The sequence below is a fragment of the Ranitomeya imitator genome, chromosome 8 (assembly GCF_032444005.1).
Source record: "Ranitomeya imitator isolate aRanImi1 chromosome 8, aRanImi1.pri, whole genome shotgun sequence".
Lineage (NCBI taxonomy): Eukaryota > Metazoa > Chordata > Amphibia > Anura > Dendrobatidae > Ranitomeya > Ranitomeya imitator.
The window spans coordinates 22859536-22877357 of record NC_091289.1 but is presented as its reverse complement, the minus strand read 5'-3'; the positions used below and the strand labels follow the sequence as shown (position 1 = coordinate 22877357).

The 17822-nt window shown below is 42.3% G+C and overlaps 1 protein-coding gene across 1 annotated transcript in view; it reads right to left on the bottom strand.

The window, feature by feature from the left end:
* LRIG1 (leucine rich repeats and immunoglobulin like domains 1) overlaps positions 1 to 17608 on the bottom strand; it is an 86213-nt gene extending 68605 nt beyond the window's left edge. Inside the window, exon 1 of the mRNA XM_069736557.1 lies at positions 17195 to 17608. Within this exon, the coding sequence (XP_069592658.1) occupies positions 17195 to 17370 (176 nt within the window). The 5' untranslated portion in view covers positions 17371 to 17608. The remainder of the gene's footprint in view (positions 1 to 17194) is intronic.
* Positions 17609 to 17822: the final 214 nt, after the last annotated feature.

Below are 17822 nucleotides of genomic sequence, written 5' to 3'. Positions count from 1 at the left end.
GGCTAACCTGTAATTTTCTGTCGCGGTATGAAACTTTTGCGTTTTGTTTTTGTTTTGTTTTTTTAAAGCGGCACCATCAGCGAATCCATCCTAGACAGCTCTGGGATAAAAGATAAGTTCTCATCCCGAGACTTTAAAAAAATAAAATGAAAAATTGAGTGTTTCCATTCACTGACTGCAAACAGGCATCTGAATATGGTGGGAAATTGAATCGTAAAAGTGCAATAAAAATAATGTGATCGTTTTGTGCCGGATTCGTGGCCCGTCGGAGGCTGCGGCCGGGACACTTGGAGGAGCGCGGGCCAAGGAGAAAAGGAAATCTTTCCCCAGGATGAATTATTACACTCCTATGTTTTACTGAAGTTGAAAATGAGCTTCAAAAGGAGCCGCACTTGTGCCGTAAACTCCTTTCACCGACATCACTTCACACTTGCAGAGAGCAAAGTTCAAATTGATATTGTTGGCTCCTTTTTCTTGCCGGGTTTTGGCAGAAGCCTCCCGCCTGGCTGTTCATTAATATACAATCAGTACATTAAAAGACTCCGGCCCACTCCATTCTCGGGCATTAGATCCTGTCTCGCAAGTTAGTCTCATACAAAACACTGATAAATGACCCCAGAACAGTGGCCTCCAACTAGAGGGTCCCCAGAGTGACTACCACTCCCAGCATGCAGGGACAGTACATACTGGGAGTTGCCGCTTGAGATCATTGCCATAGCCTATATGAAATAATCGATACTAAAATCCATCGGAATGTAACAAGACAGCAATTAAATTAAATGGTTTTTCTGGGCCTTGTCCACACAGTCTGCGCCACTCCACACAGCCTGCGCCACTCCACACAGCCTGCGCCACTCCACACAGTCCAACGCGTTTTTACAGGCGCAGGATGAGATATACGACTTTAAGAAGGTATATATGAAGATTGTGGTGAAGAAATCCCTGCCGGCCAGTAATCATCTCGGTACTGCTGTACAATAAACTTTGAAGAGTTTGTGCGCGCTCTGCTTAAATTGAGACCGTCTGCCATTTATAAATAGGACAAGGCTAAGAAGATAGCAAAAGCAGCAGTGAGAACGCGCTACAAATATGCAAAACAAATGTTTTCGGTAACGTCAAACACATGTCAATTATTGGACGGCTTTGAAAGCATCAGCCATCACACTCTTTAAAAACTTTATTGAAATTGACGTACATCAGCGTGGCGGCTCATGGCAAAACACAAAAATGCATGATTCGCAAAAGAAATAGTCAGGAGGATGCATCTTCGGTGGGAGGCCAGAGGAGAGGGAGGCGGCGGGAGGCCAGAGGAGAGGGAGGGCCAGAGGAGAGGAAGAAGGCGGGAGGCCAGAGGAGAGGAAGAAGGCGGGAGGCCAGAGGAGAGGAAGAAGGCGGGAGGCCAGAGGAGAGGGAGGGCCAGAGGAGAGGAAGAAGGCGGGAGGCCAGAGGAGAGGAAGAAGGCGGGAGGCCAGAGGAGAGGAAGAAGGCGGGAGGCCAGAGGAGAGGGAGGGCCAGAGGAGAGGAAGAAGGCGGGAGGCCAGAGGAGAGGAAGAAGGCGGGAGGCCAGAGAAGAGGGAGGGCCAGAGGAGGAGAAGGATGCGGCGGGAGGCCAGAGGAGGAGAAGGATGCGGCGGGAGGCCAGAGGAGGAGAAGGATGCGGCGGGAGGCCAGAGGAGGAGAAGGATGCGGCGGGAGGCCAGAGGAGGAGAAGGATGCGGCGGGAGGCCAGAGGAGGAGAAGGATGCGGCGGGAGGCCAGAGGAGGAGAAGGATGCGGCGGGAAACCAGATGAGGAGAAGGATGCGGCGGGAGGCCAGATGAGAAGGATGCGGAGGGAGGCCAGAGGAGATGGAGGGCCAGAGGAGAGGGAGGGCCAGAGGAGAGGAAGAAGGCGGGAGGCCAGAGGAGAGGGAGGGCCAGAGGAGGAGAAGGATGCCAGAGGAGAAACAAAATTATTTTCAGACAAGCTGAGTACCCTAATTAGAGGCCTCAGCCAGCAGTTTGTAGTTTTTAATGAAGGTTTGCTTATTCCACATATAAAACTCCAGGTTTTCCCATGGATTTGACAACAGTCTATGCTTACAGGCCTTGTAGTCACAGGCTCAGCACTGTTAATAGGCAAATTACAGCTGCATAAACACTTGCCAGAAAAATATCTGCTCTCTGGGACCCAAGAGACCTAAAATGTTTTGTAGGGGGATGAAGGATATTTACTTTACAACAATTGTGAGCAGCAATGTTAACTACCCCATGAAAACTACAGACATGTGAAGACGGTCATAAATCAACTGATTGGATCGACTTTTATTTCATCACCAAATCCCTGCTTGTTGTCAATGAATGGAAGCGCTCCGATTTACTCCTATAGATTACAAAACACATCCTGGTCTGCCTAGTTCAGCTGATATATTACAAATTTATATCAGGGCCCTGACACCTATGGGTATTTTATGCACTGTCTGGCCGCCCATGAGGAGCCATTGAACCGCCCATGAGGAGCCACTTTTCAAAATGATCCCCATTTCTATATGTGGATGCCGATATTGATGCTAGTGCCAGTCCATCAGACTAAAAGCGTTGTAATAAAATAAAAAGAAAGTGATTTCTCACTTCCATTAGTCTGCAAAAATTCGCAGGAAAAAATCACGACTGGATGTTAAGTAATAAAACGCCTGTTTTGCAAAAAAGTCATTTCTCGCTTTCTCAAGAGAGATCTCTACTGCCGCTCTTGGTAACGCTCATCTTTAAAAATGATGTTTTTTTTTCCAGATATGCAAACTTTTACCAGATGCACAAAATTCACAGATGACTCATCTTTCATGACCAACTCGTAGACATCGGGCCATAAGCAAGACAAGCTTTCCGTACTACCTCCCTACTGAGCCAGCGCTGGGCCTGATCTCAAATACACATCATGGATTGTTTTCAATTATATTCCAAAAAATTCCTCTAACAATAACTACGAGGCGTCTGGCACCGACACATCCGATACTTTGAAGTCGCTTTCCACCAAACTTTTTACAAAAAAAAAAAAAAGTTAAACTATGCAGCCAGCTTTTCTAGTTTAAGGACATTTACACCCCTATTCTCCCAGTGTAAAATGATAGTGAATTTTACAGGAAGCCGACCGACAAGGACTGGTGGAGAGGTCAAACTGTGCTACAAATGGTCCTGTGTCAAAAGGTCGCGAGTCAGGTTAAGGACTTGAGAGCAATTTTCTACAAATCTCCTTTAACAATTAGGGGATTTAGAAGACGTTCAAGAAAGGCTTTCATTTTTTTTTGTTTTTAAGGAAAAAAATAAAAAGTGAAATATTGACCGACAATGTTTTATATAAGCTTAGAACGCAGAAAATAAAGGACTAATCATGTGGCAATGTCTAATTGATGGGGGCCCGATTGCTGAGATGTTCTAGATCTTTAGAAATAAGAAGCAGCTCAGGACATCCCCCTATTCCCCATGAGCCAGAAACGGAGCCTATCAGAGAGGGACTCATTATGGCGGATAGTCATGACTTCCCCTGTCAAAGCCAACGGTAGGATCCAGACGATCTGCAGATTTGTACTGGTGGACACATTTTGAGAGGGGCGTCTGATGAGACTAGACAACCATCGTCCACTTAAAATGGATTGGGGAGGTGGGGAAAAAAAAAAAAACACCTAGAGACCAGCGTATCTCCACATCGTGTCCAGCGTATCTCCCTATACTCCACATCGTGTCCCCCACATGGGTCTACTGGCATCTTCTCTCTGCGAAGGGGCATCAAGAATATACTACAGCCTTCACATTGCATCCGAGCCTGAATAGCGATCGCTTCTTCTACTTTAGACAGAACATGAACCCAGGGTCCCCCCCGACAAAACAAGAAATCGTGAGACCATTTAAGGACCCAGTGTGGAGTATGAAGGATCAGTGTTGGTCGATTAAAAAAAAATATAAGATCTCCCACCATCTTGTGACCATTTCGAATACGAATAGAAGTAATGGATAACCCCTTGGTAAAAAGTATGGTGGCCTACTCATCCTTTTCACAACTGGTGGAGGAAATGGGTCAGTTTCTAAGAATCTAATGGCTCCTTCACACTTAAGGGTCTAGAGCTGTAGAAAACCTATACTTGGAATTTTCTCCCAAGACATCTGGGAGGCTCCAGAATTAAAAGGGAGACCTCATGTTAGCCAGAAAGAACTAAAACCACTTAAAAACCTTCTAGAAACCATAGATTCCAAAAGATTTTCTTCCAATCAGTTCTAGAAGGGGGGGGGGGGGGGAGAACATGGCTAAGGGCAAAAAAAATAATTTGGCGAGGCATTCAATGTCCCCCCAGAAGGGCATACCCAAAGTTAGCAAGTAGGAGCACAAGTATGGCTCTGAAGAAGGTCTACGTCTTCGTTTAGTCCTCAAAACATTGAGTTTTACAGTTCCTCTCTATAGTAACGTGCACTCCTGGAACTCTAAAAAGTGAATATGGTGCCCGCTACCAGCTAGCTTCTACCTCAGTATGTAATCTTCACTGGAAGGGTACACATTGCCTCATCTAAAGCTCAACTCTTTCTACCTCAGATTCAAAATCCCCATGAATAGACCCCTCACAATGGCCGCCACCTCGGTCATCTGTATAGATATGTAAATTGAATCATCTCTGACCTGTCAAGTCTGAATTGACATCAATGCATGGTAAGGGGTTCCTTCACACTCAATGAAGGTCTCAATAGAAAGTCAAGCCCACTCCGATGCCCCCTGCCGGGAGTCTCCATGCGTGAAATTGTGTTGTGATTCTCTATTCTACAATCTGCACCCCGGGTGTAAAATGAATTCAGAAAGAAAAGGTCTCTGACTATTCTCACCAACAGGGGCCCCTGGGGGACACAATGCTTTAAAAAAAAAAAAAAAAAAAAAAAAAGAACTTTCCTTTTTTTTTTTTTTTTTCACTTGGATCCTTTATCTACAGTGTGGGCAGAAACCCATATAATAGATATTAACGAGAATGCAGTCATTGACTAGGAACGTTAACAATAATGAGGTCTAATGCCCCCCACCCATGTCTCGAAAACTGTCACTAGTTTAAAGGGAGTTCTAGGTGAAAGAAAAAAAAGAAAGTCATTAATGTTATTTTTTCTTAAAATTCCTATTTCTTAATCTAGATTTCCAAAAAGGGAAAAAAAAAAAAAAATAGAACAGCATCCATAGCGTTTCACAGAATAAGAACAGAGAAAGAACAGACTAACATGAGAGGAAACTACACACAATTGATATAAATTTTTATTTTTTGTGAATTTTGTTTTTTTGTATTATGAAAACATAAAAAAAAAGTGGTTACAAACATTATATAAAAGCTCAAAGATAAAATTAAAAGTACTTTTGGAAAGGGGAATTTAATAGAGGTCTGATAAGGTAAAAAACAAAAGTTTAAGAAAAAAAAATGATATTTTGCACTTCAAAAAAATATTTCTTTGTTTCTCATTTACAAAAACCTGTATAGAGGTAAAACTGACTCCTCCAACTAGTGAGGGGATCACAAAAAAAAAAAACACAAGTGATGCTAAGGAACAACGGGGGTCTTATATAATCCTTGAGAGATTTCCTGGCCGTGCCCACCCACTGAGCCTCTAAGAAGACCTTCTTGCCTGCCATTTCTACAGTCATGTTATGTACCAATTACCACCTCCACCCTAAAAAAAAAAAAAAAAAAACACTGGAAATAACCACTAAACTGAGGCTTTTTTTCAGCTGTCTTTCTGCTCAAAAAACATTTGGTGCCAAAAGAAAGTGCTCATCACGGATACTAATCCTTGTTTAATGAAAATGCTGGAAAACAATTCAGAGGAGAAAAGGGGAATTAAAGCAAAAAAAAAACACAAAAAAACACTCTTCCAAAACCGCTCCAGAAAAAGAAAATTCTTCCTCCCCAACAAACTGTTTGCTGAAGCGCTTGCCGCTTGAAAAATGTGCCGTTTTTTAATGCTTCAAATAAAAAAAAATAAAAAAAATGGTGTTCTGGGCAGCTTTGCAGCAGATTTTTTTTTTCCAGATCCAAATTTGCTTCACGAAATTAAAAAAAAAAAAAAAAAAAAAAAAAAAACATCCTCATGCTAGGGGAAAAAAAAAAAAAAAAATCATAGCATTCAAGCAGAGGAAACCGCAGCAACCTTCATGCAGATTTTGCTGCTATGGAATTTCCGCTGCAGAAATCTTGCAGCAAATCTGTTCCGTGTTAATTCAGCCTTGGGCCTTGCATCATTTTGCAACATGTGAATGCAGCCTTAGAGTCTCAGGGAGAGAAGGACAAGGCAGCAGGAATTTCCAGAAGTGGCTTCCATCTCTCTTCCCCTTAAGAAAACATGAAAGTTTTGCAATTTTTCAATCCAACGTACCGTAAATGAATGAAGACGGATGGGGTTTATTTGAAAAACTTTGACGCCAGACGTGACCAGTTAGCGAATGTTAGCCGCATTTTTGTTTGGCGCGGAGTGAAACACCGGACATTAATACCCTGAGAATGAGACGTGCAGATTGGGATTTGCAGTAGTTGTGGTCTATGGGACGTTACAAAACGAGACGGACTCAACTTACACATACAAGAAAAAAAAAACCACCCAGCACTTCCCACAAACAGAAATGGCAAAGAGAATAATAAACTGACCCGATCACTGCGGTCTGTAATGTTTAGACTCCGGCACCTGGTGCGCAGTCCACATGAAGAAGTTTTGCCTCTCGCTCCAGGTGCGAGCGGATAAACAATAAAAGCCTTTTTCAATGCATCGTACGAGTGATATACGGCGGTTGCTCAATATTACGCGCTAAGGTTACAGATCCAAAGTGTCTATTGCCTCACTCAGCAGTAACGCACCACAGATGGCACTTAAAGGGCCCCTCCAACAATGACCAAAACGGAAGAAAGGATCAGGACTCCCCTAAATAAAATAGAGAATAAAATTGAGAAAATAAAATTGAGAAAATTTCTTCTTCCAGAATCAGAGTCAACTACAGGTCGTGTCTTGCATTGCATCCCACCTTCGGAGAAAGTGAATGGTGCAAAAGCTGTAATACCACCCATAGCCAGAGGTGGCGCTATTTTTTTTTTTTTTTTTAAAGGCTGTAGATGTTTTTCAAAACCCTTTAAAAAAAATAAAGTGGTCTGAAAGAAGGAAAACTGCAGACAAATGTGATCTGTGTTAGGGCTCATTCACACGTCTGATTTTTCCATGTATGAGAAAAACTGACAGCACAGTCCCAGCACAGCACAGTCCCAGCACAGCACAGTCCCAGCACAGCACAGTCCCAGCACAGCACAGTCCCAGCACAGCACAGTCCCCGCACAGCACAGTCCCCGCACAGCACAGTCCCCGCACAGCACAGTCCCAGCACAGTCCCTGCACAGCACAGTCCCAGCACAGGATGGACATCACACGTGAATGAGCCTTTGGACAGAGTTCAGGGTTTCAGGAGGCCGTGCATGACTCACGGAAAAATCCATGAACCCACTGCCGAAAAACACCATTTACAAGCATGGACCAGACTGAAGTAGCTTGTATATCACTCCATGAATCAAACTAAAAAGGATATTTCCACAATTAAAAGTACGGTAATCAACTATCCATAACTTACTGATTTCCGGGGATCGGACCGCTGGGACCCAGAGTGATCCTGTAGAACCGTCCCATCTGTCACACATGCTTGACCTACCCAAAAATGTCTAATGGGGTTGCTGGTAAAGACCTGTACTCTTTCGAGCTGAGGAGCCCCATTTTTGGGATTGCTGGAGGTTTTGCCATTCAGACCCCCCAGAGACCAACAACTTTTAAAATTGTAGAAATACTCCTTTATAAAGATGTTAAGGGAAGACTCGATAAGTAAGTAAAGGTCCAACTCTGAACTCCTAGGTGGCTTTACTGCATTACATAGGGCAATAAAACACTTAAATCCTTCACACCCTGCTCCTGCTGGACAACACTTGACCATATCATGAAGATTGAAAGGTCGTTCAGTAGCCTCTTATCAGTAGGCAGAGAAAAGTGTTTCCACTTGAGACAAGAGCTGAGCTGAAGATAAGATAGACAAATCTTCTCCACAGACGAGATTACAGAGAGGACAGGAGGAGCAACGAGTAGGAACAATAGCCATCTATGGCCGGTGGACCTGGACACAGTGGGTTCACATCTTTGAGCCCTTCAGGAGGGCAATCATCAAAAAATACTATTAAATGGCATTAACATTGCAACTTTTTTGTGGGAGCAATTTTTCGTTTGATTTGTAGGACTTCCATAATTGCTCAGAGATGTTAAGGTGCCACCACACTGTAGACCAGTGGCAGCCGAATGCTCAATTGCCCGACTGCCACCTCTCTTGACTTCCCCATACACCGGCACCCTCAAATCAGTTGAAAAAAAAAATGGAGAAAACTGCAAGCAGACGGCTCTGATGACAACTTGTCTGCCAGGAGAACAAAATGAACAGGAGTATAGATCCAAACTGAGGAGGTTGGGACTCCACCAAACATCAGAAGGTCGGCCTGAAATCGATGGGTTGGACAGTAGGTCATAAGCCGTCTATATTGGCATATAGGTCATGGAAAGTTGAATAAGATGATACCTTGATATCTGCGATCCGATGTTTTATTCCAGAGAAATCCACATTTTTCCTAATATGTAAATGAGCTGTTACGATCTATGGGCCGGACATAGATCTCCCTGAGACTCCACCTCCAGAGATTTTAAGTGAAAGGCGGCATTACCAGTGTAATACATGTATTTAGTGACAGTCTATTCTACTGATCGCACACTGGTAACGTAACCTTTCGTTTATGGACAGGTCTGGAGGCTGATTCTCAGGGAGATCTATGTCCGGCCCAAAGATCTTAACAGCTCATTTACATATTAAGAAAAAAAAATGTGGATTTCTCAGGAATAAGACATCAGATTGCAGAGATCAATGCATCATTTAAGCAAGTTTCTATGACTTTCATGCCCATATAAATGACTGAGGAGGGATGATCCTACTAACAGTTTCTTTAAATGTGTACAGGGAGGGTCTATAGATTTTTGACAAAGAATCTTCTCTAATGAATCTACAAATCTGTAGATTAAACTTGGCAGATTTCTCCTTATTTTGGCTGACCATCATTTGGAATTTATATCTTATTGTCTGAAGATGTGATCTGTCAAGACGCTTTATTTTGTCGGTCATTGTTTGCATGTGTGGCATTGTCTGTGTGACACGATGGTCCAAATCCACCAGATCGTTTTCCACATTTTTTTTTAAAAGTTGCCTCCCTAATTTGACCGTTTCGCCTACCATGTTGATGGTTGGATGATTGGATCACATTGTACATATTAGAAACAGATCTTTCCCAAATGTGCCATAAACTGTAACGTTCGGCTCAGCAAAAGATGATCCTTCCCAAGTATGGAGCCCCAGAACAGTGTGGCCTCCTTAACTTTAGGATTCTTCTCCAATTTCAATGTCTTCTAAGATGATGGGTATCACGGACTCTAGATGGCACAGCGTGACCACACAGTCTCTGACATAGAATGCCTTTAGTCAATATGGCACAGACGTAATAAAATCTGCACAGGAGGTAGACGGCCAAAAGTCAACTTTTTGCACACGTGCCCCACTGTGTTATAGAAGGAGCGAGCCACATGTGAGAAGCATTAGGTGAAGGACCCTGCGGTAGGACAACCTCCTGCCCATTCCTGAGAGCAGCTGAGGCCTCACTTCCCTTTGCCTAAAAGCAAATGCTTCATCACTGGAGCTGAAGACTATTTTGACAAGTGGAATTCACATGTGGTGGACAAAAGCTGACCGAGTAGATCCGAGCTGCGTATCAATGGCTGGTGGATGCCCATCTGTATCCAGTATGCCAACGCTCGGCACGTCTAATGTTCCCACCATAAGGAGTCACTTCTCATATACGTGTACATTAATCTCATGCAAAGAGCCGGTGGTGATCAGGACGAAAAATTCCCAAAAAATACAGAACACGAAGCTGACGACTCAGATAGCAGAAGCTCATGAGCCACGGACCGTGCCGATTTAGGTAGGATCTCCTGTCCTTCTAATGTACATGGAGGTCTCAAAAGTTATATCTCAAGGAGAGAAAAAAATTGGGACTGTAGGGTTTTAATTATTTAATCCATTTCTTCGAGGAGGGTAAAATTATTTAAAGGACCCACTGGACATTAAAATGGACCATCTGATGTCTAGTGGGTGGCCTCCAACTCTACCCCCAAAAAAATTGAATCTGAGAAGAAAAGGATCAGATAGCGAGAATTTTGACGCCCAATCTTTTGTTTTTAGGGCCTCCCTGATGATTTTGGGGGAGAGGAAGGACCGAGCGGTTGGAAGTTTTATCACCCCAATCTTTCCTTTTTCAGGCGGCTTTTGCCTCTCTCCCAGTTGGGAAACAAAAGGATACACGAGCGCTTACGTGTACCAAGGAGTTAGAAATGGCTGGCAGACGAGTGTCCGCTCAACAAATTGCTCTAAAATTAGATTGGTGGCTGATATCAACACACAAATATATTATGTCCAAAGGGAAGAATATTGGATATTCACTTTGAGTCACTGCCATTTGACTATTAAAATATATATATTATGGCAATAATAAATAATAACTAAGAAAACTGCATAAGTGTAAAAAATAGGTTTGTAAAAAAATATATATGTCTTAGGTCAAGAAAAATATATAAAAATAGTAATTATATTTTTATTACTTATTTTAAAACTTTTTAGTATTTATATAAATATATTTGTATTTTTATTAATAATAAACTATTTTTTATATAAATACTATATTTATATTAAAATATATTTTAATTTATAGTAATATATATTATATTTAGTATTAATAAAAAGGTTTTTATTTGTAATATATAATTTTTTTTTTCCTCTTTCTTGACCCAATTTAGGCATTTTCGGTGGTGGTGGGGGGTTAACAAGTGACAGTGGAGAATCTCACCCCTCCTCCGTCCGTTCCTGGGACCTACATTTAGACAAGGTCACCAGAGGGACGGCTGTAATTAATTTTTTAGTAGGCCCTGAGGCAAATTATCCTTATTTTCACACTTTACACAGCGCGGCTGTCATTTTTCCCCACCGAGCATCGTTATGATCACAAGCGGATTTTTGCGGCGGCGGCAGCTGCGGTGGACGAGGACTTAATAATAGAAAGAAAGCGGACATGACTGGTCGTTATTAAAATACGCTGTATATTTACACACGCTCCTCTCGGCCCCCCGGAGCCAGGAAGGGGATGGGAACTTTTGTCATTCTTCCTGCTTTCCAGCTTTTTCAGAATTGCCAGATTTTCCACAATCCCGCCACGAAATCCGGGCAAATTTTGCCACCGATTCTTCCGATTTCATCCTTGACTTTGGATAGGGAAAAGAACCCGCGATGAAAATGCGTGATGAATCTACAACGTAATGCGTGCAAACCTCCCCGGTGCCCTTTAAGCGATACGGTCGCATCAAAATAATATAATCATTGGGGGTCCGACCTCTGTGAACCCCGCCGATCCTGACAATGAAAGGGATGCAGGGCTCAGTGGCTAAGGAGCTTCCCATGGTGCAGGTGGCACGGCTGTAACAATACCACCCCAATCTGTATGTGCCAGCAGTGATCTTCAGTCCATCCTCCTCCGATCATAGGCAAACCCGCTACCAATAAACGGATGGCAAAAACGCAAAAAACACGAAAAATTCTAAAAAAAAAATTAAAACTACCGCGTCTCGTAAAGGACAGATGTGCACAAAGTCACTTACAGATAAAGTAAGCCTGTGTATCGAAAAAGACAAAGCACTAATTGTAAATGTCAACAGTGGTTGGCCGGACTAGTGATAAGGGAGACAGATTTAGCCCTCCCTCATCACTGAGCCAATAATGCACATCAATAAAAACCACAAGCCGGCTGTACGCAGCTAATACCGTACGTCATACTATACCGCTATCGTACAGACAATTTTAGTGCAAAACCCTTAAAATGCTTGACCAATTTTCAACTGAACCAAACCACTGGGCTCAGTGGGTAAAGGCACCAAAACAAAAAAATAACTAATCCAATATATTTTGGCCCCAATGCAAAGCTTTATAGCAATTTTCGGTCACCGTAGCTTCTATGTAAGAGGAAATGACGGGACATGAGCAGGTGCTCAACAGCGCCCCTCTGGTCATAAGGACAAACTGCACCTAATGGGTAAAACTCATGGAAAAATAAAATCCTTAGGTCGTTTTCCAAATGTTGAGGTTTGCTCTCGAGTCGTAGCGCAGGCTCATTATATACATTATCACGGGTTTCTCGGTGTCATGCAGTGCACTTTCCTAGCAGTGCTATACAGAAGTATCAGGGAGGACATCAATCCAGTAAAGAGATGGGTGAAAAGATAACGGCTGTTTAATTAAAAGCTCAAATTAAGTATCTAAAAATTCTACATATAAAAACAGAAAAATTGCAAATTAAATAAAATAAATAATTACAGAACTTGTCCAAAATGACAAATTTAAAGTAAAAGAAAATTAGAAAAAAAATATTTAAAATAAATAATATTTACAAAATCCTTAAAATGTCTTTTTTTTTTTCATTTTATTTTATTTTTTTTTTCGGGTTGATTTATGGGAAGGAACCTCAAGGTGACAATAATATTCAGCCAAATGGAAACATGTGCATTGTGGTAAATGGACGCCTTCTCTTACAAAAAAAAAAAAAAAAAAACACCGAGTCATCTAATTAAAGCAAGGATGGGATCGTTTAGGAGAAGATACAAGGTTTTCCCTGGTAGGACTATAATAAGGAAACCACAAGAAGCCATTAAAAAAAAAAAAAAAAAAAGTCAGATGGGTGGGATTCATTGCCAACAAAACGGAACATTATCCATATGGGGGTCCAATAAATGGCAGAAGGAAGAGTTTCAACTAAAACAAACAAATAGTAATAAAAAAAAAAAGTTATGTATTTAAACACAATAATATACATTGTGGCTTTTGTCAATTCCAGAATTTTTTTTTTCAATTGAACTGGGTTCAGTGGGTAAGTGCGCCGACACCTGGAAACATAATGGTGAAAGTAAAGAAACAGGATACGATGGATTTTATCAGTGCGTCAATAACTTAGCTACTAGTAGTTTTTCGCTTCTCCATTAAGGGGGAAAATCCCCTTTAAAACCTAATAACCCACTTTGGATCCCATGACCGCATGAGTCAGAGATGCTCTTGGAAAAAGTCATAATAGTAATATTCATGGCCAAGAAATAAAAATAAATTTCGTTTACGACCCTCTGAACTGTAAGATGTCCTCATTTACTGTACTCGGCGCTGTCAATCATCCGCGGCCCCCCTGGTATCACAATAGCCCCTTGCTTTCTCCAGGACGGTTAAAGGGTTGTGACCTTTCCAAGGTATTGAAAATAGATTTGCATGACAGTATTCCCACAACCCGGGCCTCACGGTTTATGATTTCCACCTGTTAATTTGCTCTTTTATCACGAGGAACGATCAAAGCGGACGTAAAATTACAATGGTCCCACGTATGTTTAACCCAGCGTAGACTGGACTGTGTCAGGACGAGGAGAACTCAAAAAGTTGGCAAGAAGACAAAACTTTTAGAAAGTATCTTAAATGCATTAAATATAATTTTTTTAGCTACATTTTTGACTTTGTTATCACAATTGGTGTATACTTAAAAAAAAAAAAAAAAAAAAAAACAATTGCGCTGATCATTGCCATGTGATCATTGCTGGTTAAAGCACCGGTGATGTATTGGGTGAGCAGCATTAATCATGGGAAACTCAAAGTTTTACAGTCTGTACTTAACTAAGAAAACTAAGCCATATAAACCCCAAACAAACCACAAATCTTGTAAGGGGATGTAAACTTTTTGAAACAGATAAAAAATAAAAAAAAATTTACTTAGTTTACCAAACTTTTCCAAAAGTTTCCTTATGTATCGGATCATAAATATTAGGAATCTTACTAAGAGGAGAGCAAAAAAAAAAAAAAAAAAAGCTAATTAAGATATTGAAAAGGTTCTGAACTTTTCATAGTTCTACAATCCTCATCATACTACACAAGAGGAACCTGCCCGAGGTGGGGGGGCTACTCTAAATCCACAGCATCGCAGGGGACTTGTCTTTCCCCAATTTACAACATGTAAGCCAGAGACCACCGAAGTTATTAGTACATTCCCAGTCTCAGCTTTAAAAAAAAAAAAAAAAAAGGAGATCAAAAACATACGGTAAATATTTTGGAAAAAAACAAAAAAAAGATAAACAAAATATTTAAATGTTAAACAAATGCTGTTTATTTTCGACTGTTGTCACTTACGTACTTAATGCCAACATATCCCATAAAATCAGTCACACAGTGAAGAGGTCAAAAAGACCCCTCCGAGAGGCAACCTGCAACCTTCCTGGATCCGGGAGGTCAGAACGGTTTGTAACTTTTTGGGAATGGTCAATCCTACAGATTCAGTCTGCTACATTTTACAAGGTTTTGCAACGTCGTCCACACTTTTAAAGTTGCAAAAGTTCCTAAAAACTTATTAAAAAAAAAAAAACGTATCCAGGAACCACAACGACAGATGCTCCTGCACTTTCATAAGTGGCTCTGAGCAAACTGCAACCAGAACATCCCATTGGCAATAATTCATCGGACCCTAATTTGCATCATTTCCCCCAAGATTCGGAATGTAAAATCCAACCTGAAAACATGGATTATATTAACGTGAGATTTCAGAAGAACACAAAGGTTCGCTTGGCAGATCTCCCAACACTGCGCACACCTGGCGCAGCAGTAGTAACGTATACAGCAGACACAAATCACATCAGGGGGCATACAAACTAGGAAAACTACAACTCCCAGCATGACCTGGCAGCTCAAATTGCACCATGATGTTTCTCAGAGAGAAGGTCAAGCATGCTGGGAGTTGCAGTTCTACGCCTCCCAGAGAGCAAAAAGTTGTTACAGCATTCTGGAAGTTTTAGTTTTTAAACAACCGGAGACCCCCAAAGTAGTAAGCGCATTATGGGTGTTGTAGTTCCCAAACTCAGGCCCTCAAGGTGTGCGTGGAACTGTAGTTTTGCAACCCTGTGGAGCGGCACAGACCATGAGGCAATAGGAGTTTTGAAACTCTTGGAAAGTCGCAACTGTCCGGGCATGCTGGGAGATGTAGTTCCCAAACTGGTGAAGAACCACAGGCCGTAATGGAACGCTGGGAAGTGTAGTTTTGCAACTCCCAGAACGCAGCAGGCTGCCAGGGAATACTGGAAGCTGGAGCTTTGCAACTTATTAAAGATGCACAAACTGTCAGGGGGGACAGATGGGGAGCTGCAGTTTTGCACCTAACAGTAAAGTCACACACAGGCAGTCAGGGCATGCTGGAGGTTGTAGTACCACAGACTGTAGATAAGTTCTGGGACCAGTCGCAAGTTGGAAGTTTCCAATAGAGAAATAGAGTAATTAGAAATGAATTCAGCGCCATAAGAAAATCCGGAGCAACAGATGGAATAAATGCTCAGAACTTCCCTCCTGTCTGATACACACACTGCAGCCATCTGCTAATCCAGAACCTCTAATAATCCAGAAAGCATGCACACATACATATATACACACTGCAGCCATCTGCTAATCCAGAACCTCTAATAATCCAGAAAGCATGCACACATACATATATACACACTGCAGCCATCTGCTAATCCAGAACCTCTAATAATCCAGAAAGCATGCACACATACATATATACACACTGCAGCCATCTGCTAATCCAGAACCTCTAATAATCCAGAAAGCATGCACACATACATATATACACATTGCAGCCATCTGCTAATCCAGAACCTCTAATAATCCAGAAAGCATGCACACATACATATATACACACTGCAGCCATCTGCTAATCCAGAACCTCTAATAATCCAGAAAGCATGCACCGTGTGTAGATTACAGATATATACACACACAGATAGTACTTGACTATATACAGTATATACATACACAATGCAGCCATCTGCTAATCCAGAGCATCTAATAATCCAGAAAGCATGCACACATACATATATACACATTGCAGCCATCTGCTAATCCAGAACCTCTAATAATCCAGAAAGCATGCACCGTGTGTAGATTACAGATATATATACACACACACAGATAGTACTTGACTATATACAGTATATACATACACAATGCAGCCATCTGCTAATCCAGAAAGCATGCACACATACATATATACACACACTGCAGCCATCTGCTAATCCAGAACCTCTAATAATCCAGAAAGCATGCACACATACATATATACACACACTGCAGCCATCTGCTAATCCAGAACCTCTAATAATCCAGAAAGCATGCACACATACATATATACACATTGCAGCCATCTGCTAATCCAGAACCTCTAATAATCCAGAAAGCATGCACACATACATATATACACATTGCAGCCATCTGCTAATCCAGAACCTCTAATAATCCAGAAAGCATGCACACATACATATATACACACTGCAGCCATCTGCTAATCCAGAACCTCTAATAATCCAGAAAGCATGCACACATACATATATACACATTGCAGCCATCTGCTAATCCAGAACCTCTAATAATCCAGAAAGCATGCACACATACATATATACACACACTGCAGCCATCTGCTAATCCAGAACCTCTAATAATCCAGAAAGCATGCACACATACATATATACACATTGCAGCCATCTGCTAATCCAGAACCCCTAATCCAGAAAGCATGCACACATACATATATACACATTGCAGCCATCTGCTAATCCAGAACCTCTAATAATCCAGAAAGCATGCACACATACATATATACACACTGCAGCCATCTGCTAATCCAGAACCTCTAATAATCCAGAAAGCATGCACACATACATATATACACACACTGCAGCCATCTGCTAATCCAGAACCTCTATTAATCCAGAAAGCATGCACACATACATATATATACACACTGCAGCCATCTGCTAATCCAGAACCCCTAATCCAGAAAGCATGCACCGTGTGTAGATTACAGATATATACACAGATAATACTTGACTATATACAGTATATACATACACAATGCAGCTATCTGCTAATCCAGAACATCTGCTAATCCATAAAACATACGACACAGATAATCTACAGACATGTATGTGGCCAGCAGGGGGTCACCAGGGGGCTGTGCAGGACTTACAGGTGGGCTGCCCACGCAGGGATGTCAGTGGGCGCCTCCGTCAGCCCCCGGTTGCTGCAGTCCACCATCCCCCCGGTGCAGGTGCAGCTGGTGGGACAGGGGGTCCTGGAGGCCCGGGAATATCCCAGGAGGAGGAGGCAGAGCGCCAGGATCCGTCCTGCCCGGGGCTGCTGCATGTTGTAATCCGCTCTGAAGCCGCTAATTGTAGACTGATCGCTGCTGATGAGCCGGAATCACACTGATCCCTCCATGTCCGGGCAGCAGCGGATACCGGGGGTCCTCCTTGTCGGGGGCTCCTGCGTCCAGTCCCGGGGTGAGCCGGCAGATAAGGACAGGCGCTGTATCCCGGCAGCAGCGCGCACTGTACAGCCCCCTGCACACAGCTCCGCTCTGCTGCTCCTTCGCCTCTGGACTGCCTGGATTCAATTCCCCGACTAACGCGCGCTCTGATTGGTTCTCTCAAACTGTAAGCCATTGGTGGTTGTATCGAGGTTTCTGATTGGTCAGCGAGATTCCTCTTCTTTCGCTCCTTCATTCTTTTCCTTCACTTTTGATTTTTTAGTGAAACTGTTGTAACTGGCAGCGGTGCGAGAGCGCAGGACAAGGGAAAGTGGCGCACTTACCCCTT